Source organism: Leptodactylus fuscus, chromosome 8 (genome assembly GCF_031893055.1).
Source record: "Leptodactylus fuscus isolate aLepFus1 chromosome 8, aLepFus1.hap2, whole genome shotgun sequence".
NCBI classification, from domain to species: domain Eukaryota; kingdom Metazoa; phylum Chordata; class Amphibia; order Anura; family Leptodactylidae; genus Leptodactylus; species Leptodactylus fuscus.
In genome coordinates this window covers 95376167-95402210 of record NC_134272.1, presented here as the reverse complement: position 1 = coordinate 95402210, position 26044 = coordinate 95376167, and the positions used below count along the sequence as shown (strand labels likewise).

The 26044-nt window shown below is 46.2% G+C and overlaps 2 protein-coding genes across 2 annotated transcripts in view; both read right to left on the bottom strand.

The window, feature by feature from the left end:
* Positions 1-26044, bottom strand: part of EAF2 (ELL associated factor 2) — a 361203-nt gene that overhangs the window by 223559 nt on the left and 111600 nt on the right. The window lies entirely within an intron of this gene.
* The window catches only part of SLC15A2 (solute carrier family 15 member 2), a 65441-nt gene that overhangs the window by 3965 nt on the left and 35432 nt on the right, over positions 1-26044 (bottom strand). The window contains exons 3-19 of the mRNA XM_075285823.1: positions 25006-25093; positions 21009-21150; positions 20723-20815; positions 20517-20616; positions 20341-20431; positions 16373-16450; positions 10613-10695; positions 10348-10434; positions 9629-9718; positions 9423-9467; positions 8953-8985; positions 7928-8016; positions 7764-7845; positions 6330-6452; positions 6063-6194; positions 1233-1279; positions 753-860 (exon numbers count right to left, since the gene is read on the bottom strand). Of these exons, the coding sequence (XP_075141924.1) occupies positions 753-860; positions 1233-1279; positions 6063-6194; positions 6330-6452; positions 7764-7845; positions 7928-8016; positions 8953-8985; positions 9423-9467; positions 9629-9718; positions 10348-10434; positions 10613-10695; positions 16373-16450; positions 20341-20431; positions 20517-20616; positions 20723-20815; positions 21009-21150; positions 25006-25093 (1511 nt within the window). The remainder of the gene's footprint in view (positions 1-752; positions 861-1232; positions 1280-6062; positions 6195-6329; positions 6453-7763; positions 7846-7927; positions 8017-8952; positions 8986-9422; positions 9468-9628; positions 9719-10347; positions 10435-10612; positions 10696-16372; positions 16451-20340; positions 20432-20516; positions 20617-20722; positions 20816-21008; positions 21151-25005; positions 25094-26044) is intronic.

The window sequence follows — 26044 nt, the reverse complement described above, 5'->3', positions numbered from 1 at the left end:
GTACCCCGGCACATCCCTCGTACCCCGGCTCTTCCCTCGTACCCCGGCACATCCCTCGTACCCCGGCTCTTCCCTCGTACCCCGGCACATCCCTCGTACCCCGGCTCTTCCCTCGTACCCCGGCACATCCCTCGTACCCCGGCACATCCCTCGTACCCCGGCACATCCCTCGTACCCCGGCTCTTCCCTCGTACCCCGGCACATCCCTCGTACCCCGGCTCTTCCCTCGTACCCCGGCTCTTCCCTCGTACCCCGGCTCTTCCCTCGTACCCCGGCTCTTCCCTCGTACCCCGGCACATCCCTCGTACCCCGGCTCTTCCCTCGTACCCCGGCTCTTCCCTCGTACCCCGGCACATCCCTCGTACCCCGGCTCTTCCCTCGTACCCCGGCACATCCCTCGTACCCCGGCTCTTCCCTCGTACCCCGGCACATCCCTCGTACCCCGGCTCTTCCCTCGTACCCCGGCTCTTCCCTCGTACCCCGGCTCTTCCCTCGTACCCCGGCTCTTCCCTCGTACCCCGGCTCATCCCTCGTACCCCGGCTCTTCCCTTGTACCCCGGCTCTTCCCTTGTACACTGTTTCCCCTGCACTGTGTAAGATCAGTAGATGTGCCCCATTGTACGATACATGTTCTTGGTTGCCCTCCGCCTGGTAACACTGGTTTGCGGGATAGAATTTCCCGGAATATTTTTATCCCTCCAGGAATGACAATCACAACGTTGCGACTCCTCGTCCTTCCGGCTGGCACTTACTTTCCTCTCTTCAGTGTCCCATAATCTGACGCACCGCCTGCATTAATGGTGAAGTTGTGGTCTCCAAATGTCACATTCCACAATCCCTGGTCGAGCAAATTGATGAACCTGGAAGAGAAAACATTTTATCCAGCAAGGAAAGGAAAGACAAAATCCCCACGTTAGGCCCCTGGAGCTGTAATACCAGTGCCCTCCTGCAGGGCGGCAGCCTCACATTACAGGGATAGCATTCATTTCCACAGAAATCTGATCACAACTGCTTTGTATTACACAGCTGTATCCCCTGCCGCGTCCTGCACATGTCAGTCTTCACTGCAGTTTGTGGTTCTATTGGCTTTTGTCAGAGATGGCAAAGCAGCATTGCAAGGAATCGGGGGAAGAAATAAAATCTGAATAGAAGTGGCAAGAAGACGTCTGGTAATGATCACTAGTGACAGCTATGGATACTATCAGTAACTAGACACAGGCTGAAGGACGTACCGCACCGCTGCCAATCCATGGGATGGTTTTATAAAGGGATCTTCAATCTGGAAAAGAATATCAATCTGATATCACCCCTGTGTCATATATGGATTAACCCTGTAATATCCCTCTATTATCTCTGTATCACCTCTGTATACTCTCATATCTGTATCACATGTATCACCTCTGTATACTCTCATATCTGTATCACCTCTGTATACTCTCATATCTGTATCACATGTATCACCTCTGTATACTCTCATATCTGTATCACATGTATCAGCTCTGTATACTCTCATATCTGTATCACCTCTGTATACTCTCATATCTGTATCACATGTATCAGCTCTGTATACTCTCATATCTGTATCACCTCTGTATACTCTCATATCTGTATCACATGTATCACCTCTGTATACTCTCATATCTGTATCACATGTATCAGCTCTGTATACTCTCATATCTGTATCACATGTATCACCTCTGTATACTCTCATATCTGTATCACATGTATCACCTCTGTATACTCTCATATCTGTATCACATGTATCACCTCTGTATACTCTCATATCTGTATCTTCCCTGTATCACCTCTGTATACTCTCATATCTGTATCACATGTATCAGCTCTGTATACTCTCATATCTGTATCTTCCCTGTATCACCTCTGTATACTCTCATATCTGTATCACATGTATCACCTCTGTATACTCTCATATCTGTATCTTCCCTGTATCTTCCCTGTATCACCTCTGTATACTCTCATATCTGTATCAGCTCTGTATACTCTCATATCTGTATCACATGTATCACCTCTGTATACTCTCATATCTGTATCTTCCCTGTATCACCTCTGTATACTCTCGTATCTGTATCACATGTATCACCTCTGTATACTCTCGTATCTGTATCACATGTATCAGCTCTGTATACTCTCATATCTGTATCACATGTATCACCTCTGTATACTCTCGTATCTGTATCTTCCCTGTATCACCTCTGTATACTCTCGTATCTGTATCACGTGTATCAGCTCTGTATACTCTCATATCTGTATCACATGTATCACCTCTGTATATTCTCATATCTGTATCTTCCCTGTATCACCTCTGTATACTCTCATATCTGTATCACGTGTATCAGCTCTGTATACTCTCGTATCTGTATCACGTGTATCAGCTCTGTATACTCTCGTATCTGTATCACGTGTATCACCTCTGTATACTCTCGTATCTGTATCACGTGTATCACCTCTGTATACTCTCGTATCTGTATCACGTGTATCACCTCTGTATACTCTCGTATCTGTATCACGTGTATCACCTCTGTATACTCTCGTATCTGTATCACGTGTATCAGCTCTGTATACTCTCGTATCTGTATCACGTGTATCACCTCTGTATACTCTCGTATCTGTATCACGTGTATCAGCTCTGTATACTCTCGTATCTGTATCACGTGTATCACCTCTGTATACTCTCGTATCTGTATCACATGTATCACCTCTGTATACTCTCATATCTGTATCACATGTATCACCTCTGTATACTCTCATATCTGTATCACATGTATCAGCTCTGTATACTCTCATATCTGTATCACATGTATCAGCTCTGTATACTCTCATATCTGTATCACATGTATCACCTCTGTATACTCTCATATCTGTATCACATGTATCAGCTCTGTATACTCTCATATCTGTATCTTCCCTGTATCACCTCTGTATACTCTCATATCTGTATCACATGTATCAGCTCTGTATACTCTCGTATCTGTATCACATGTATCACCTCTGTATACTCTCATATCTGTATCACATGTATCAGCTCTGTATACTCTCATATCTGTATCACATGTATCACCTCTGTATACTCTCATATCTGTATCACATGTATCACCTCTGTATACTCTCATATCTGTATCACATGTATCACCTCTGTATACTCTCATATCTGTATCACATGTATCACCTCTGTATACTCTCATATCTGTATCACATGTATCAGCTCTGTATACTCTCATATCTGTATCTTCCCTGTATCACCTCTGTATACTCTCATATCTGTATCACATGTATCACCTCTGTATACTCTCATATCTGTATCTTCCCTGTATCACCTCTGTATACTCTCATATCTGTATCACATGTATCACCTCTGTATACTCTCATATCTGTATCTTCCCTGTATCTTCCCTGTATCACCTCTGTATACTCTCATATCTGTATCAGCTCTGTATACTCTCATATCTGTATCACATGTATCACCTCTGTATACTCTCATATCTGTATCTTCCCTGTATCACCTCTGTATACTCTCGTATCTGTATCACATGTATCACCTCTGTATACTCTCGTATCTGTATCACATGTATCAGCTCTGTATACTCTCATATCTGTATCACATGTATCACCTCTGTATATTCTCATATCTGTATCTTCCCTGTATCACCTCTGTATACTCTCGTATCTGTATCACATGTATCAGCTCTGTATACTCTCGTATCTGTATCACATGTATCAGCTCTGTATACTCTCGTATCTGTATCACATGTATCACCTCTGTATACTCTCGTATCTGTATCACATGTATCACCTCTGTATACTCTCGTATCTGTATCACATGTATCACCTCTGTATACTCTCGTATCTGTATCACATGTATCAGCTCTGTATACTCTCATATCTGTATCACATGTATCAGCTCTGTATACTCTGATATCTGTATCACATGTATCACCTCTGTATACTCTCATATCTGTATCACATGTATCACCTCTGTATACTCTCATATCTGTATCTTCCCTGTATCACCTCTGTATACTCTCATATCTGTATCACATGTATCACCTCTGTATACTCTCATATCTGTATCTTCCCTGTATCACCTCTGTATACTCTCATATCTGTATCACATGTATCACCTCTGTATACTCTCATATCTGTATCTTCCCTGTATCACCTCTGTATACTCTCATATCTGTATCACATGTATCAGCTCTGTATACTCTCGTATCTGTATCACATGTATCAGCTCTGTATACTCTCGTATCTGTATCACATGTATCACCTCTGTATACTCTCGTATCTGTATCTTCCCTGTATCACCTCTGTATACTCTCGTATCTGTATCACGTGTATCACCTCTGTATACTCTCGTATCTGTATCACGTGTATCAGCTCTGTATACTCTCGTATCTGTATCACGTGTATCACCTCTGTATACTCTCGTATCTGTATCACGTGTATCAGCTCTGTATACTCTCGTATCTGTATCACGTGTATCAGCTCTGTATACTCTCGTATCTGTATCACGTGTATCAGCTCTGTATACTCTCGTATCTGTATCACGTGTATCAGCTCTGTATACTCTCGTATCTGTATCACGTGTATCACCTCTGTATACTCTCGTATCTGTATCACCTCTGTATACTCTCGTATCTGTATCACGTGTATCACCTCTGTATACTCTCGTATCTGTATCACGTGTATCAGCTCTGTATACTCTCGTATCTGTATCACGTGTATCAGCTCTGTATACTCTCGTATCTGTATCACGTGTATCAGCTCTGTATACTCTCGTATCTGTATCACGTGTATCAGCTCTGTATACTCTCGTATCTGTATCACGTGTATCAGCTCTGTATACTCTCGTATCTGTATCACGTGTATCAGCTCTGTATACTCTCGTATCTGTATCACGTGTATCAGCTCTGTATACTCTCGTATCTGTATCACGTGTATCACCTCTGTATACTCTCGTATCTGTATCACGTGTATCAGCTCTGTATACTCTCGTATCTGTATCACATGTATCAGCTCTGTATACTCTCGTATCTGTATCACATGTATCACCTCTGTATACTCTCGTATCTGTATCTTCCCTGTATCACCTCTGTATACTCTCGTATCTGTATCACATGTATCAGCTCTGTATACTCTCGTATCTGTATCACATGTATCACCTCTGTATACTCTCGTATCTGTATCACATGTATCAGCTCTGTATACTCTCGTATCTGTATCACATGTATCACCTCTGTATACTCTCGTATCTGTATCTTCCCTGTATCACCTCTGTATACTCTCGTATCTGTATCTTCCCTGTATCACCTCTGTATACTCTCATATCTGTATCACATGTATCAGCTCTGTATACTCTCATATCTGTATCTTCCCTGTATCACCTCTGTATACTCTCATATCTGTATCACATGTATCACCTCTGTATACTCTCATATCTGTATCACATGTATCACCTCTGTATACTCTCATATCTGTATCACATGTATCACCTCTGTATACTCTCATATCTGTATCACATGTATCAGCTCTGTATACTCTCATATCTGTATCTTCCCTGTATCACCTCTGTATACTCTCATATCTGTATCTTCCCTGTATCACCTCTGTATACTCTCATATCTGTATCACATGTATCACCTCTGTATACTCTCATATCTGTATCACATGTATCACCTCTGTATACTCTCATATCTGTATCTTCCCTGTATCACCTCTGTATACTCTCATATCTGTATCACATGTATCACCTCTGTATACTCTCATATCTGTATCACATGTATCACCTCTGTATACTCTCATATCTGTATCACATGTATCACCTCTGTATACTCTCATATCTGTATCACATGTATCAGCTCTGTATACTCTCATATCTGTATCACATGTATCAGCTCTGTATACTCTCATATCTGTATCACATGTATCAGCTCTGTATACTCTCGTATCTGTATCACATGTATCACCTCTGTATACTCTCATATCTGTATCTTCCCTCTATTCTCTCTCTATTACATTTATATCACGTCTCTTCATATTCTCACCAGTAAGCAGTCGGCGCTTTGTACAATCACAGAATAAGCTGTTGCATTTTTAATAGCTTTTGAGCAGATCTGTTGAGCGCCCCGAGTGACAGTGACATCCGAAGTGTTCTTAAAAGTCAGGTATTCTGGATCCTGCAGAGAGAAACCAAGCAGATGTCACCTGGGTAGCGTATATGCTGGAGTATATCCGGTATCTCCTGTATATAATTCTATATGTACAGCCGCTATCAGTTATAGTATACACAATGTCTATCACACTCTCATTACCTTGAAGTCGTTCGGGTTCAGGGCGGGTTCTTTGAAGTTTCCATTAATTGTAACTTCCCCTCCTGCAAAATTTAGGACCTGCAGGAAACTTTCTCCGCCTTTAGGGGGGTCTGGGATGGTTTCCTGGTGATGAGAATACATTGCTGATGACTGTGCCCAGAGCCGAGCCTGCACCCCTCATCCATGTCACTACTTAAAGGGGCGCCCATAAATATTTATTTATATCAATGTCATCAATGGGGGGGCACCAATGGAGAAGTGACAAATGACACAGGGCATGTGTGGGGCAAGCCATCAATACACAGCTCAGTATACAGTATCACACAGGATAGGATTAGATACAGCTCAGTATACAGTATCACACAGGATAGGATTAGATACACAGCTCAGTATACAGTATCACACAGGATAGGATTAGATACACGGCTCAGTATACAGTATCACACAGGATAGGATTAGATACACGGCTCAGTATACAGTATCACACAGGATAGGATTAGATACACGGCTCAGTATACAGTATCACACAGGATAGGATTAGATACACGGCTCAGTATACAGTATCACACAGGATAGGATTAGATACACGGCTCAGTATACAGTATCACACAGGATAGGATTAGATACACGGCTCAGTATACAGTATCACACAGGATAGGATTAGATACACAGCTCAGTATACAGTATCACACAGGATAGGATTAGATACAGCTCAGTATACAGTATCATACAGGATAGGATTAGATACACAGCTCAGTATACAGTATCACACGGGATAGGATTAGATACAGCTCAGTATACAGTATCACACAGGATAGGATTAGATACACGGCTCAGTATACAGTATCACACGGGATAGGATTAGATACAGCTCAGTATACAGTATCACACGGGATAGGATTAGATACAGCTCAGTATACAGTATCACACAGGATAGGATTAGATACACAGCTCAGTATACAGTAGCACACAGGATAGGTTTAGATACAGCTCAGTATACAGTATCACACAGGATAGGATTAGATACACAGCTCAGTATACAGTATCACACAGGATAGGATTAGATACACAGCTCAGTATACAGTATCACACAGGATAGGATTAGATACACAGCTCAGTATACAGTATCTCACAGGATAGGATTAGATACACAGCTCAGTATACAGTGTAACACAGGATAGGATTAGATACAGCTCAGTATACAGTATCGCACAGGATAGGATTAGATACACAGCTCAGTATACAGTATCGCACAGGATAGGATTAGATACACAGCTCAGTATACAGTATCACACAGGATAGGATTAGATACACAGCTCAGTATACAGTATCGCACAGCATAGGATTAGATACAGCTCAGCAGCCGGTATATGAGGGGCTTAGATACACGGGGTCTTGCTGTATCCTTAGAGGTTAGATTAGAATGTCACTTACGTTAATTTTGAACTCTATGACAGTGGCAACTACAAATGCCAGGGCGGCGATGATCATACCAATCGTCATCTTGGGAATCGGTCTGCGGATGATGAGAGTGGTTATTCCTACTTTACCCTTCTTCTCCCTTCGGGGGTCACATTATTAACCAGTTCATTACTCACTTGAAGTCGATCTTGCAGAGTTTAACCAGAGGGTAAATGCCGAGGTCAAACACTGGGATCAGGATGAGGATCAGCAGAGGATTCAGGACCTGAGAGGCGAAAGAGATTTATTATCTGCGACCCAGGATGTGATGGGGAACTAGTCCGGCCATTATATAAGCCTTACGTAGATGAAGTTGTAAAATACCAGCAGTCCCAATCTCAATAATACAATGTAACTTTTAATATATTCCATCATAAAACAAGAAACAAAGTTTTAAACGAGTATAAACAGCGTTACTAAGTGCCGCTGAGGTAGCTGCTACGTTTAGGGAAGCATGGACCCTCCGAAACGCGTCACTTAGCACTCAGTAACGCTGTTTATACTCGTTTTAAACTTTGTTTCTTGTTTTATGGCGGAATATATTAAAAGTTACATTGTATTATTGAGATTGGGACTGCTGGTATTTTACAACTTCATCTAGGTATCTTCATTGTTTCTTGGCCGCAGGAACCTTCTGTCCGTGCAGCCTTCGCTCTCCAGTTGGGATTTGAGTGTAGATTACTTGGAAAGTTTGCATATATATATATATTGTGCATATGGACACTCGCGTTTCTTATCTTCCCTACTCCCTTTTCTTGGTACACATTATATAAACCTTGCCGAGGTCACATGCAATGCTGTGGGATGACCCAGAACCCCCTCCTCATACCCATGTACCCCCGCTGTGACTGTACAGATAGCCATTACTAGTGGGTGCTAGGTCAGGACAGAAGATCCTCATGGCAGCCTGCGGATTATCTGCCAGTATAGTACGGAGTTACCCATCTTATACTCTAGTCACACCCATAGCTGTAGACAGACATTTGTCAGAATAGCAGAATTGTGACTCCAGCTTTGGCTGTGACTGGAGTATAAGAGATGCAGTAACTCCGGATCTGGACAAGATACATAAAGGAGTCGTCCTGTATAATGGCGGCGCTATACGGAGTGTCATATAATATCTGCTCATGGGGGGTAATATCTGACATTGTGCACATCTCACCTGCATCTGGTCAGGCTGGGCCACAAATCCTTTCTGTAATGAAAGAAAAGAACATGAATCACCCTCCATCCGTCATGTATAGAATATAGTGCCCCCTCCTGGAGATGGCGCCCTTATCACGGATGATCACCCCACAAGTAGAAGAGGAGGACCAGTGTCTATAAAAAGGAGGAGCTCAGCACTTCTGGGGAGGGCAGTGATGGAGGGACCCCCAACATACTCCATGGACCCCCCCGGACGTAACAATCCTTAAGACAATGTTACAAGAGTTATTGCACCAAACTAGACAAGTCTGAGAGGGAAGGAGCCCTCCTGATCCTGGGCTACTGTGCCAACATGGCTACTCCAGGGCAGGGGGTGCCCAATAGACCCCACAGTGAGAAGGAACAGGAGCAGTTCTGAGCAAATCCACAAGAGCTGGTCAAAGCCTCGGCCCCCCCCAACCCCGAGCCAGGGTGACGGTCACTTACAAAATCTGTGTTCATTCTTGTAGCTTGTAAAGTCCAACGGGATCCCTGAAAGGTGACAAATGAGAAAGTGGTCACAAATGTGCAGCTCCAAAGCGCCTCCTGCTGACTGTCTCCTCTTCATATAGTCAAATCTATATATTGATGTCATCTCCAGGTGGCGCCCTCTAGTGTCAGGGTAACCTGGTGAATAGAAGGACATCAGTCACCTGCTGGTCGAAGAGAGCCCAGAACATGGGCAGCGGGATGTACAGGAACAGGACCTTGGTCACCATCTTCACTTCCGTGATCAGTTTTTTCTGTAACAAAAATGAAAGCCTGTAAGATAAAAGAAGCGAGTCCGAGCTGGAGACTCCATATTGTGCTGGCTTCAGAGCTGCAATCTCCCAGCATGCCCTGCTTGTGTATGGTCTGCACAGAGCTCGCTCTAGGGCTGCCTGTGACCATGCGCTTGGACAGTGCCATGATTTTCATATATACGGACCCATTCACCTCCATGGCAGCACACCCCCCCTCCCCCATATATTATCACAGGCCCCCCCCCATGGACGTGGTAGTGACTAGGGCTGAGGAGACACGGGCACTACAGGGGTGTCATCCGTGTGCTGATCCACCACGGGCCGGTGACATGCACACACTTTCTCTTTATTAAAGGCACGTCTCCTTCATGCCGATCCGCAGTGTGAGCCAAGGACGCCGTTCATTCCTGTGATGTGACGGGACGGTGATGAATGGACTCAGCGAAACCATTATTGTACAGAATTAGGTCGCTGTATGGCGCTCACTCAGCTGGAGACGCCAAGGTTTCGTTGCCACCATTGTTGGATTATGATCCTTATTCATGGTGGAGTGACCCCTGCGCCATTGTCTTATCTCCTGATCAGTCATTGATCAGCAGCGCCGGCGGTCGGACGCCGTCTCTGCTCACCGGATACTTCTCGGTGGCCCAGTCCAGCCAGTGCTCCCTCTTGGGGTGCGCCTTGGAGCGATGGTTCCAGCGATTCTTAATGGCAAACTGGAATAAAGCAAGAAGACAAGGTTATCGCCAAGGTCATCCTATAGGGTCATTCGCTGATGCGTCAACCTGGTCTAAGAGCGGAGTTCTCTTTCTATCATATTTCGTACAATGGGTTTATATTTCAGGGTTTTGATCGTTATTGGTGGTAAATGGCGATTTCTTCAGCCGCACTTACTCCGATGCATTTGAAGACTGAGCCCAGTATATTCCCCTGTGGCGGATATTTCTTGTACATGCCGCTGCCGCCGACGAACACAACTAGGAGAGACGAGAGACAGAATAGTCAGTGGTGGGGGGGACAGACGGACAAAGCTCTCGGGACGCCCTGAAGTGACCCGTCATAGGGAGCAACAGCGAGGACATAGTCACCTCCACGTGAGGACACGACTTATTCAACACTTTTCCGACCAAAAATTAAAGTTGGGCGCGGCCATCGCATGTCATAGAACTAGAGAGATTTATGACAGGGCCATCAATATTAGATGTGTGGGGATATCAGGGATCCCCATAGATCAGCTGTACCCGGGCAGTATGGCCGCACTGCTCACCCGCCAGGTTTACTCCTGCAGCGCTGTCTCATTGAAGTATCAATAGTAGAAACTAGACAACCCCTTTAAGGGTCTGTTCACACGGTGGAAACTGAAGAGGAAATGGAATGTGCGGGAAGATGGAGCGGGAGCCTTCTTTATTCCACATCTGCTGAGATCTCGGCCTCTCATTGAAAACAACAGGAGGCGGATTCAGGAGCAATCTGCTGGAGATTTGGGGGCGAATCCTCCTTGTGAACAGACCCTGACCCCTTCCTTCTCTGAAACAGGTGAAGAGAATCTTTCCAGGAGCTTCAGATTCACCAATAAATAATCAGGAACAAGCACCAAAATCCATAAAAACCAGAAAGTGTCTGTGAAAGTGATTAGGGCAGAAAACACACCGGAGACAGATTGTTTGGTGCAGGCGCAATACAAGGTAAATACATATAAGACGCGGCACTTGTAGGAGATGTGTCCAGGGACGCAGCAGAGATGTGAAGTCATTCAGTCATACAGTCACACAGTCATACAGTCACACATGTCATACAGTCACACATGTCATACAGTCATACATGTCATACAGTCACACAGTCATACATGTCATACATGTCATACAATCACACAGTCATACAGTCATACAGTCACACAGTCATACAGTCACACAGTCATACAGTCATACATGTCATACAATCACACAGTCATACATGTCATACAGTCACACAGTCATACAGTCACACAGTCATACAGTCATACATGTCATACAATCACACAGTCATACAGTCATACAGTCACACAGTCATACAGTCACACAGTCATACAGTCATACATGTCATACAATCACACAGTCATACAGTCACACAGTCATACAGTCACACAGTCATACAGTCATACATGTCATACATGTCATACAATCACACAGTCATACAGTCACACAGTCACACAGTCATACATGTCATACAATCACACAGTCATACAGTCATACAGTCACACAGTCATACAGTCACACAGTCATACATGTCATACAGTCATACATGTCATACAGTCACACAGTCATACATGTCATACAGTCACACAGTCATACAGTCATACATGTCATACAATCACAGAGTCATACAGTCATACATGTCATACAATCACACAGTCATACAGTCACACAGTCATACAGTCACACAGTCATACATGTCATACAATCACACAGTCATACAGTCATACAGTCACACAGTCATACAGTCACACAGTCATACATGTCATACAGTCATACATGTCATACAGTCACACAGTCATACATGTCATACAGTCACACAGTCATACAGTCACACAGTCATACAGTCATACATGTCATACAATCACACAGTCATACAGTCATACAGTCACACAGTCATACAGTCACACAGTCATACAGTCATACATGTCATACAATCACACAGTCATACAGTCACACAGTCATACAGTCACACAGTCATACAGTCATACATGTCATACATGTCATACAATCACACAGTCATACAGTCACACAGTCATACAGTCACACAGTCATACATGTCATACAATCACACAGTCATACAGTCACACAGTCATACAGTCACACAGTCATACATGTCATACAGTCATACATGTCATACAGTCACACAGTCATACATGTCATACAGTCACACAGTCATACAGTCATACATGTCATACAATCACAGAGTCATACAGTCATACATGTCATACAATCACACAGTCATACAGTCACACAGTCATACAGTCATACATGTCATACAATCACACAGTCATACAGTCATACAGTCACACAGTCATACAGTCACACAGTCATACATGTCATACAATCACACAGTCATACAGTCATACAGTCACACAGTCATACAGTCACACAGTCATACATGTCATACAATCACACAGTCATACAGTCATACAGTCACACAGTCATACAGTCACACAGTCATACAGTCATACATGTCATACAATCACACAGTCATACAGTCACACAGTCATACAGTCACACAGTCATACATGTCATACAATCACACAGTCATACAGTCATACAGTCACACAGTCATACAGTCACACAGTCATACAGTCATACATGTCATACAATCACACAGTCATACAGTCACACAGTCATACAGTCACACAGTCATACAGTCATACATGTCATACAATCACACAGTCATACAGTCACACAGTCATACAGTCACACAGTCATACAGTCATACATGTCATACATGTCATACAATCACACAGTCATACAGTCACACAGTCATACAGTCACACAGTCATACATGTCATACAATCACACAGTCATACAGTCATACAGTCACACAGTCATACAGTCACACAGTCATACATGTCATACAGTCACACATGTCACACAGTCACACAGTCATACATGTCATACAGTCACACAGTCATACAGTCATACATGTCATACAATCACACAGTCATACAGTCATACAGTCACACAGTCATACAGTCACACAGTCATACATGTCATACAGTCATACATGTCATACAGTCACACAGTCATACATGTCATACAGTCACACAGTCATACAGTCACACAGTCATACAGTCATACATGTCATACAATCACACAGTCATACAGTCATACAGTCACACAGTCATACAGTCACACAGTCATACAGTCATACATGTCATACAATCACACAGTCATACAGTCATACAGTCACACAGTCATACAGTCACACAGTCATACAGTCATACATGTCATACAATCACACAGTCATACAGTCACACAGTCATACAGTCACACAGTCATACAGTCATACATGTCATACATGTCATACAATCACACAGTCATACAGTCACACAGTCATACAGTCACACAGTCATACATGTCATACAATCACACAGTCATACAGTCATACAGTCACACAGTCATACAGTCACACAGTCATACATGTCATACAGTCATACATGTCATACAGTCACACAGTCATACATGCCATACAGTCACACAGTCATACAGTCATACATGTCATACAATCACAGAGTCATACAGTCATACATGTCATACAATCACACAGTCATACAGTCACACAGTCATACAGTCACACAGTCATACATGTCATACAATCACACATACAGTCATACAGTCACACAGTCATACAGTCACACAGTCATACATGTCATACAGTCATACATGTCATACAGTCACACAGTCATACATGTCATACAGTCACACAGTCATACAGTCATACAGTCACACAGTCATACAGTCACACAGTCATACAGTCATACATGTCATACAATCACACAGTCATACAGTCACACAGTCATACAGTCACACAGTCATACAGTCATACATGTCATACATGTCATACAATCACACAGTCATACAGTCACACAGTCATACAGTCACACAGTCATACATGTCATACAATCACACAGTCATACAGTCATACAGTCACACAGTCATACAGTCACACAGTCATACATGTCATACAGTCATACATGTCATACAGTCACACAGTCATACATGTCATACAGTCACACAGTCATACAGTCATACATGTCATACAATCACAGAGTCATACAGTCATACATGTCATACAATCACACAGTCATACAGTCACACAGTCATACAGTCACACAGTCATACATGTCATACAATCACACAGTCATACAGTCATACAGTCACACAGTCATACAGTCACACAGTCATACATGTCATACAGTCATACATGTCATACAGTCACACAGTCATACATGTCATACAGTCACACAGTCATACAGTCACACAGTCATACAGTCATACATGTCATACAATCACACAGTCATACAGTCATACAGTCACACAGTCATACAGTCACACAGTCATACATGTCATACAATCACACAGTCATACAGTCACACAGTCATACAGTCACACAGTCATACAGTCATACATGTCATACATGTCATACAATCACACAGTCATACAGTCACACAGTCATACAGTCACACAGTCATACATGTCATACAATCACACAGTCATACAGTCATACAGTCACACAGTCATACAGTCACACAGTCATACATGTCATACAGTCATACATGTCATACAGTCACACAGTCATACATGTCATACAGTCACACAGTCATACAGTCATACATGTCATACAATCACAGAGTCATACAGTCATACATGTCATACAATCACACAGTCATACAGTCACACAGTCATACAGTCATACATGTCATACAATCACACAGTCATACAGTCATACAGTCACACAGTCATACAGTCACACAGTCATACATGTCATACAATCACACAGTCATACAGTCATACAGTCACACAGTCATACAGTCACACAGTCATACATGTCATACAATCACACAGTCATACAGTCATACAGTCACACAGTCATACAGTCACACAGTCATACAGTCATACATGTCATACAATCACACAGTCATACAGTCACACAGTCATACAGTCACACAGTCATACATGTCATACAATCACACAGTCATACAGTCATACAGTCACACAGTCATACAGTCACACAGTCATACAGTCATACATGTCATACAATCACACAGTCATACAGTCATACAGTCACACAGTCATACAGTCACACAGTCATACAGTCATACATGTCATACAATCACACAGTCATACAGTCACACAGTCATACAGTCACACAGTCATACAGTCATACATGTCATACATGTCATACAATCACACAGTCATACAGTCACACAGTCATACAGTCACACAGTCATACATGTCATACAATCACACAGTCATACAGTCATACATTCACACAGTCATACAGTCACACAGTCATACATGTCATACAGTCACACATGTCACACAGTCATACATGTCATACAGTCACACAGTCATACAGTCATACATGTCATACAATCACAGAGTCATACAGTCATACATGTCATACAATCACACAGTCATACAGTCACACAGTCATACAGTCATACATGTCATACAATCACACAGTCATACAGTCATACAGTCACACAGTCATACAGTCACACAGTCATACATGTCATACAGTCACACATGTCACACAGTCACACATGTCACACAGTCACACATGTCATACAATCACACAGTCATACAGTCACACAGTCATACATGTCATACAGTCATACATGTCAGTAATGGTGTCCACAATCCCAGCACAAAGAACTGCCCAATTTTTGGACACATTATTTAGCTCTTTCCCAGACTCCTGATTGGCCATTACATCCGTTACACAGCGACGCCTCCTCCAGCCCTTTATCGTTACATCACCAGTTGGATCTGTCATTGAGGAGTTTGGCAAAGCTTAGTGACGCTTCCTAGGGTTACCATCCAGCTTTCCCAGAAGCAGAAAATGCTAATTTGAGGGGGGATTTGACTATTTTAGTGACTGAAGAAAGATACAGCTACTTACTGAGTGCAAAAAACATCAACGCAGCCGGAACCCCAAACGCCAACGCGTAACAATCCATGTCGAAACACTGGACACCTCCTACAATGGAAGAACAGATTCAGGGCTGGGTCACGGGGTGTCAGGACACATGGGGACAGGGTGGGGTGACATCCTGAGATTTAGGTGCTGGGTCACGGGGTGTCAGGACACATGGGACAGAGAGGGGTGACATCCTGAGATTTAGGTGCTGGGTCACGGGGTGTCAGGATCACATGGGGACAGGGTGGGGTGACATCCTGAGATTTAGGTGCTGGGTCACGGGGTGTCAGGACACATGGGGACAGAGAGGGGTGACATCCTGAGATTTAGGTGCTGGGTCACGGGGTGTCAGGATCACATGGGGACAGGGTGGGGTGACATCCTGAGATTTAGGTGCTGGGTCACGGGGTGTCAGGACACATGGGGACAGAGAGGGGTGACATCCTGAGATTTAGGTGCTGGGTCACGGGGTGTCAGGACACATGGGGACAGGGTGGGGTGACATCCTGAGATTTAGGTGCTGGGTCACGGGGTGTCAGGACACATGGGGACAGGGTGGGGTGACATCCTGAGATTTAGGTGCTGGGTCACGGGGTGTCAGGACACATGGGGACAGGGAGGGGTGACATCCTGAGATTTAGGTGCTGGGTCACAGGGTGTCAGGATCACATGGGGACAGGGTGGGGTGACATCCGGAGATTTAGGTGCTGGGTCACAGGGTGTCAGGACACATGGGGACAGAGAGGGGTGACATCCTGAGATTCAGGGCTGGGTCACGGGGTGTCAGGACACATGGGGACAGGGTGGGGTGACATCCTGAGATTTAGGTGCTGGGTCACAGGGTGTCAGGATCACATGGGGACAGGGTGGGGTGACATCCTGAGATTTAGGTGCTGGGTCACAGGGTGTCAGGACACATGGGGACAGAGAGGGGTGACATCCTGAGATTCAGGGCTGGGTCACAGGGTGTCAGGACACATGGGGACAGAGAGGGGTGACATCCTGAGATTTAGGTGCTGGGTCACGGGGTGTCAGGACACATGGGGACAGGGTGGGGTGACATCCTGAGATTTAGGTGCTGGGTCACGGGGTGTCAGGACACATGGGGACAGGGTGGGGTGACATCCTGAGATTTAGGTGCTGGGTCACGGGGTGTCAGGACACATGGGGACAGGGTGGGGTGACATCCTGAGATTTAGGTGCTGGGTCACGGGGTGTCAGGACACATGGGGACAGGGAGGGGTGACATCCTGAGATTTAGGTGCTGGGTCACAGGGTGTCAGGATCACATGGGGACAGGGTGGGGTGACATCCTGAGATTTAGGTGCTGGGTCACGGGGTGTCAGGACACATGGGGACAGAGAGGGGTGACATCCTGAGATTCAGGGCTGGGTCACGGGGTGTCAGGACACATGGGGACAGGGTGGGGTGACATCCTGAGATTTAGGTGCTGGGTCACAGGGTGTCAGGATCACATGGGGACAGGGTGGGGTGACATCCTGAGATTTAGGTGCTGGGTCACAGGGTGTCAGGACACATGGGGACAGAGAGGGGTGACATCCTGAGATTCAGGGCTGGGTCACAGGGTGTCAGGACACATGGGGACAGAGAGGGGTGACATCCTGAGATTTAGGTGCTGGGTCACGGGGTGTCAGGACACATGGGGACAGGGTGGGGTGACATCCTGGGATTTAGGTGCTGGGTCACGGGGTGTCAGGACACATGGGGACAGGGTGGGGTGACATCCTGAGATTTAGGTGCTGGGTCACGGGGTGTCAGGACACATGGGGACAGGGTGGGGTGACATCCTGAGATTTAGGTGCTGGGTCACGGGGTGTCAGGACACATGGGACAGAGAGGGGTGACATCCTGAGATTTAGGTGCTGGGTCACGGGGTGTCAGGACACATGGGGACAGGGAGGGGTGACATCCTGGGATTTAGGTGCTGGGTCACAGGGTGTCAGGACACATGGGGACAGAGAGGGGTGACATCCTGAGATTTAGGTGCTGGGTCACGGGGTGTCAGGACACATGGGGACAGGGTGGGGTGACATCCTGGGATTTAGGTGCTGGGTCACGGGGTGTCAGGACACATGGGGACAGGGTGGGGTGACATCCTGGGATTTAGGTGCTGGGTCACGGGGTGTCAGGACACATGGGGACAGGGTGGGGTGACATCCTGAGATTTAGGTGCTGGGTCACGGGGTGTCAGGACACATGGGGACAGGGTGGGGTGACATCCTGAGATTTAGGTGCTGGGTCACGGGGTGTCAGGACACATGGGACAGAGAGGGGTGACATCCTGAGATTTAGGTGCTGGGTCACGGGGTGTCAGGACACATGGGGACAGGGAGGGGTGACATCCTGAGATTTAGGTGCTGGGTCACAGGGTGTCAGGACACATGGGGACAGAGAGGGGTGACATCCTGAGATTCAGGGCTGGGTCACAGGGTGTCAGGACACATGGGGACAGAGAGGGGTGACATCCTGAGATTTAGGTGCTGGGTCACGGGGTGTCAGGACACATGGGGACAGGGTGGGGTGACATCCTGGGATTTAGGTGCTGGGTCACGGGGTGTCAGGACACATGGGGACAGGGTGGGGTGACATCCTGAGATTTAGGTGCTGGGTCACGGGGTGTCAGGACACATGGGGACAGGGTGGGGTGACATCCTGAGATTTAGGTGCTGGGTCACGGGGTGTCAGGACACATGGGACAGAGAGGGGTGACATCCTGAGATTTAGGTGCTGGGTCACGGGGTGTCAGGACACATGGGGACAGCGAGGGGTGACATCCTGAGATTCAGGGCTGGGTCACGGGGTGTCAGGACACATGGGGACAGGGTGGGGTGACATCCTGAGATTTAGGTGCTGGGTCACAGGGTGTCAGGATCACATGGGGACAGGGTGGGGTGACATCCTGAGATTTAGGTGCTGGGTCACAGGGTGTCAGGACACATGGGGACAGGGAGGGGTGACATCCTGAGATTTAGGTGCTGGGTCACGGGGTGTCAGGACACATGGGGACAGAGAGGGGTGACATCCTGAGATTCAGGGCTGGGTCACAGGGTGTCAGGACACATGGGGACAGAGAGGGGTGACATCCTGAGATTTAGGTGCTGGGTCACGGGGTGTCAGGACACATGGGGACAGGGTGGGGTGACATCCTGAGATTTAGGTGCTGGGTCACGGGGTGTCAGGACACATGGGGACAGGGTGGGGTGACATCCTGGGATTTAGGTGCTGGGTCACGGGGTGTCAGGACACATGGGGACAGGGTGGGGTGACATCCTGAGATTTAGGTGCTGGGTCACAGGGTGTCAGGACACATGGGGACAGAGAGGGGTGACATCCTGAGATTTAGGTGCTGGGTCACAGGGTGTCAGGACACATGGGGACAGGGTGGGGTGACATCCTGAGATTTAGGTGCTGGGTCACGGGGTGTCAGGACACATGGGGACAGGGTGGGGTGACATCCTGAGATTTAGGTGCTGGGTCACGGGGTGTCAGGATCACATGGGGACAGGGAGGGGTGACATCCGGAGATTTAGGTGCTGGGTCACGGGGTGTCAGGATCACATGGGGACAGGGAGGGGTGACATCCTGAGATTTAGGTGCTGGGTCACGGGGTGTCAGGACACATGGGGACAGAGAGGGGTGACATCCTGGGATTTAGGTGCTGGGTCACGGGGTGTCAGGATCACATGGGGACAGGGAGGGGTGACATCCGGAGATTTAGGTGCTGGGTCACGGGGTGTCAGGACACATGGGGACAGGGTGGGGTGACATCCTGAGATTTAGGTGCTGGGTCACAGGGTGTCAGGACACATGGGGACAGAGAGGGGTGACATCCTGAGATTTAGGTGCTGGGTCACGGGGTGTCAGGACACATGGGGACAGGGTGGGGTGACATCCTGAGATTTAGGTGCAGACCTGATGACAATACCAACCTCGCAGCACTGGGGTCACAAAGGTGGAGATGAGACTGCCGGCGTTGATGGCCAGGTAGAAGATGGAGAAGAACTTGGCTCGTTCTTGTACCTAAAAGTAACCCAAACACCCAGATAAGAAAAAAAATATCATCTGTGGCCATGAAAAGTATCTAAAGCAGGAAGTAAAACCGTACATGCTCTTCATTGAACTGGTCTCCTCCAAAGGCAGACACACACGGCTTAATCCCGCCGGTACCTATAGCGATGGCGATCAGGCCAATAATAGACAGCGCCCTGTCAGAGATGGATACGGGTTAGTAAGTCATCCGGAGTGAAGCGCCAATGGGCGACCTACACGGCCACAGAGCAAGGTCTGACACGATGGCGGGATTGTACTTACACGTGCACCTCTGTGCTCCCCACGGAAGGAATGGCGCCCACCGATTTGATCACATGACCGATGACATACAAGATGGAGAGCCAAAATATGGTGCTGCAATAAGAGACAATGATTACGTGTCAGATTGACAACAGCCGTGTATCGTAGTGACGGTCAGGGCAGCCATCGTCTCCCTATCAATGGATCACGCTCGTCGTATACTATGGCACATACAGATATCTGCCTGGACTGACCCAGGGACACACAAAGACACTGAAATACCCAAGATAATTCAGGAAAGTCTTACTTGAATTTGCCCAGCCAGGCATCAGCAATGGGGGCGCCAATAATGGGGGTGAAGTAGCAGAGGCCGGTGAAGGCGTGGTAGATGGTGGTGGACAAGTTCTCATCCCAGTGCAGATAGTTCAGGAAATAGAGAGTGAGGACGGCTGGGAGGAAAACAGACAGATTAATAGGTGCACAACCCTTAGCTGGGGCCCCCAACTCTCCAGGGGCCCCGATACAGGGGCTGTAGGAGCCGCCTCTTTGATGCAAACAGTTCTGACCAATAGTCTTACAAGTGCAATGCTATTAAAGGGCCGGTAACGCTGAATCATGAAAAGTTCTGCAACTTTCTAATTTGTGTTTATAAAAGTAGCGTCAGCCATGTAAAAACGTGGGGACCCAAACAACGGAGCCTGGCAGAGCCCACTGACTATGAGGGGGTCCGTCGTGTTCGGTCCAGTTTTCGGGGGACATTACGCCGGAGCCTTAGTCTATTAGCAGGTCTGCACACTGACAAGGCTCTGACCCTTTCATCTCCAGCATAGTCTTGTGACCGTACAGGACTCGCAGGATTCTCGCAGGGGTTCGTTTCCTTGTATTGGCTCAGAGGAACTTGTTTTGTTTGTTCCATTTTTCTTACTCTGTATCTAGGAGCGGAGATTCTGGGCAAGGATCCAGCTGTAATGATTCTGCTCCCGAGCTCAGCAGATTGGAGGGTGGAAGTCGCTCTATCTGACAGGCAGGAATGAGTTGAGTGGCAGTATATGGCAGGCAGGTATGGATGTCACGTCCTGGCCTGCACCAGCGCAGAACATCACCACATCATCATACCCAAACTCATACATATTAGATGGGAGCCATATAAACCTATTCTAGGAGGCCTCAATCCCCCAATGATAGATATCCATAGGAAGGAAGGATCGGGAGTGCTGGATTTCAACATGTTTGATCCTTTGTTCCTTCGAGACTCTCCACCAGGAAGCTGCCATGTTTCTTTACTAGCTGTGGACTGGCAGCTATTCCATCCTAACTCACCTTCATATTCCAGCATTCAAGGTTTGGCTGAGCATGCATGTGTTAAGGGGTAAGGATTTATCTCCTGGGCTTCCTTAATTTCAGCATGTCCAATCCTTACATTATCTGCCAGGCATGAATGGTTGGCCGAGCCCAGTGTGCATGTGAATGGGGGGGCAGGAGGAATGTTTTAGTAATTATAAGAACTGAGGGGTAACAGGGTAAGTGCTGTCACATAGGCCATAGGAATGCAAATGAGTTTTCTATCCAAAAAGGAAGTTGTTGGAAGAAAACATTTACCCGAGATGTCAATGGCCGACCCTTTACAGGCCAAACCGGACACTCATCAGCTCACAGCTATCTCGGGGTGACCGTCAACGAGGACAAAGGAATTGACTGCGGATGAGACAAGAAGGCCCTACAGTGCGGCACCACATGGTCTGACCCTGTAGTCACTGAGGACAGGAGTTGTATCATACAGGACAATGCTAAGACGCAGCAGAAATCTGTCCCCTGTCCTGATAGTTTGTTACAGTGTATCAGTGCAGGTAAATGTATCAGTGCAGGTAAATGTATCAGTGCAGGTAAATGTATCAGCGCAGGTAAATGTATCAGCGCAGGTAAATGTATCAGCGCAGGTAAATGTATCAGCGCAGGTAAATGTATCAGCGCAGGTAAAATGTATCAGTGCAGGTAAATGTATCAGTGCAGGTAAATGTATCAGCGCAGGTAAATGTATCAGCGCAGGTAAATGTATCAGTGCAGGTAAATGTATCAGGGCAGGTAAATGTATCAGTGCAGGTAAATGTATCAGTGCAGGTAAATGTATCAGTGCAGGTAAATGTATCAGTGCAGGTAAATGTATCAGTGCAGGTAAATGTATCAGGGCAGGTAAATGTATCAGTGCAGGTAAATGTATCAGCGCAGGTAAATGTATCAGCGCAGGTAAATGTATCAGCGCAGGTAAATGTATCAGCGCAGGTAAATGTATCAGCGCAGGTAAATGTATCAGGGCAGGTAAATGTATCAGGGCAGGTAAATGTATCAGTGCAGGTAAATGTATCAGTGCAGGTAAATGTATCAGTGCAGGTAAATGTATCAGCGCAGGTAAATGTATCAGGGCAGGTAAATGTATCAGTGCAGGTAAATGTATCAGTGCAGGTAAATGTATCAGTGCAGGTAAATGTATCAGTGCAGGTAAATGTATCAGTGCAGGTAAATGTATCAGTGCAGGTAAATGTATCAGTGCAGGTAAATGTATCAGTGCAGGTAAATGTATCAGTGCAGGTAAATGTATCAGTGCAGGTAAATGTATCAGTGCAGGTAAAATGTATCAGTGCAGGTAAAAGCGCAGGCGTAGGTTGTACACAACTGCAGCCTATAATGTAAAGTACTGTGGAATTAATGATGCTGTACAAAGAATTAAGAATAAGAAGGCGAAGTTCACGTCTGCGTCCGGTGTCCGTTTCTGTCCATTTTTCTATTCTTGAGGTCGTGCACTGGATCAGAAGAACAGATGGGACAACGTACATGTGAACATAACATTATAGTAATGATCGGCTCTGCAGGTCCGGACTAAGTCTCTGGATATAAATAATAAATGTTCGCGTTCACTGACAGCAGAGATCTTGAAAATGCTGCAGAACTGACTCACAAAGTCTATTAGAAAGTTGCAGGACTGTGAATCAGCGCCGTTATATAACAAGTGCACTATGTCCTAGTGACAACCGCAGCAGCGACTCCAACTCCAGGTATTATTAACCTACATAAGGAAACCCTCCCCCATCACCCGTGGACGCCGCAGGCGTTATGGAGATGAGACCGAGGATTTCTAAACTCATGTGAACACCGACAGACAGTAAGGAAGGTCGGCTCTGCCAATGAAAACATGTGCAACAGGAACAGCATGTACATAGGAAGGGGAGTTACACGGGGGTTACATATGGGGGGTGGGATGACACCACGCCACAAGACATGGAAGGAGGGTTGTAAACTTTTTACAAGTTCTCTGTTTTCTGCAGAATATCCTCATATGCCCTGGGCCCGCTCTGGAGATGGGAGAGCAGCCATGACACTACCGCAGCGCCCGGACACTATGGAATATCCAGGAGGTTCCCAGAACGAGACTGGCAAATCTCCCACAATTGGCGCACCGTATACTATTTATATGCCAAAACTCACATTTAGGTGGTGTAACCTCCAAAAGGGGTGGGAGATGCTGCGAACCCCTTCAACCATCCAGAAGTGATGGCAAATGGGCTCCTATGGACGGCCACTAATGGGGGGGCTCCTATGGACGGCCACTAATGGGGGGGCTCCTATGGACGGCCACTAATGGGGGGCTCCTATGGATGGCCACTAATGGGGGGCTCCTATGGACGGCCACTAATGGGGGGCTCCTATGGATGGCCACTAATGGGGGGCTCCTATGGACGGCCACTAATGGGGGGCTCCTATGGACGGCCACTAATGGTAGGGAGCAGCGCCATTGATAAGATGATCTTGTGGAGTGGATGAGTGGTCTGTGCTGACACCTTCAGGGGTATAAGAAGGGGCAGCAGTCACAGCCACTACCGGGCCCCGGACCTTGAGGGGCCCCAATGGTCCCTCTGTAAGATAAAATATACCACCATGTTAAAGGGCACAAGGTAAGTAGAGGCCCCGTTGCAGATTTAGCACCTGTGGCCCCCTGTACCGTATTGCAGAGAGGTCAGTTCTCCTGGAAGCTCCTGTTTATCTAGAACTTTCTATCATCAACGTCATCAATTTTTATAGCCAATAAAAACTCAATAAATGATAAAGATCCAAGGTCAAGACTGAGAGTGAAGCTGATAACATCGCCTGGTTCCTGGTACTTTGGACTCGCTCCATACAGACGTCTCTGTCCTGTCCCATTGTATGTTCTATGGTGATTACATGGCCGGGGAGGGGTAATCAGGGGGTCCAGCAATGGGGTAGAGTCAGGAAGGGGGGGGGACATCGTCCAGGCAGCGGCAGACACTCACCTTTCATTCCATAAAACGAAAATCGCTCGCAGAACTCGTTCACGATGATGAACAAAATACTCAGGGGATAGTTGGTTCCACATAATGTCTGCAAAATGCAAGAAACAATCAGAGGATCTCATATGGGTGACAGATATGGCTGCATAATGATGGCTATGTATATACATGTCATATACAGTGGTAGATATAGTGGTAGGTACATAGTGACGTATAGTGATGGACACCTAGTCATATACAGCGGCAGACACAGTGATATATAGCAGTAGGTACATGGTGACGTATAGTGATGGATACAGATACATAGTGAGAAGCAGAGGTAGACACAAGTGATAGATACAGATTAATAAATATATAGTGATAGAGACATTACATAGTGGTAGATGGACATATATATATATATATATATATATATATATATACACAGTGATAGCTACAGATACATGGTGATACTATGCACCTATTGCTCCTAGGAATAATACATGCAGAGCTGTGGGTAGTGCCAGGAGTAGTAGACTGAGGACTGTGAGAGGTCCTAAGAGTAGCTGATACTCAGGTGAGAACTTATAGGAGAGCGTTATCTCTTCTGTAGTGACGTGACAAGAAAGCAAATTCTGGTGTTTATATTAATGTTGCTGTATTAATCTGTGAAGGTGCAGTACCAGTGTTGCTCAATAGATGGTGACGTTGTACCACAGGGTTAGTGTAATACAATGTTCCTTTATGTAGATAGAGAAGTAACTACAAATACCAGCAACCCCAACACATCCCTAATACAACAAAGCCTAAGGAGACAACAAAGCCTAAGGAGAGGACTACACAGCCTGATGAGAGAGCAGAGAGCGGTGAGAGAGCCGGGACATGGGGGACCACAAGGTGATCGGCCAGATGTAATGGTCACAAGTGTCAAACAGCCGGATGAAGTGCTTGAAGGTCACATAAGAGGGAGATGGGGCGAGCAGAGAGTATATTTGTTAAGAGATGTGAACCATATGGTTGTGATATGTACAGTATATACTCTCACAGACACGTATCTCACTGT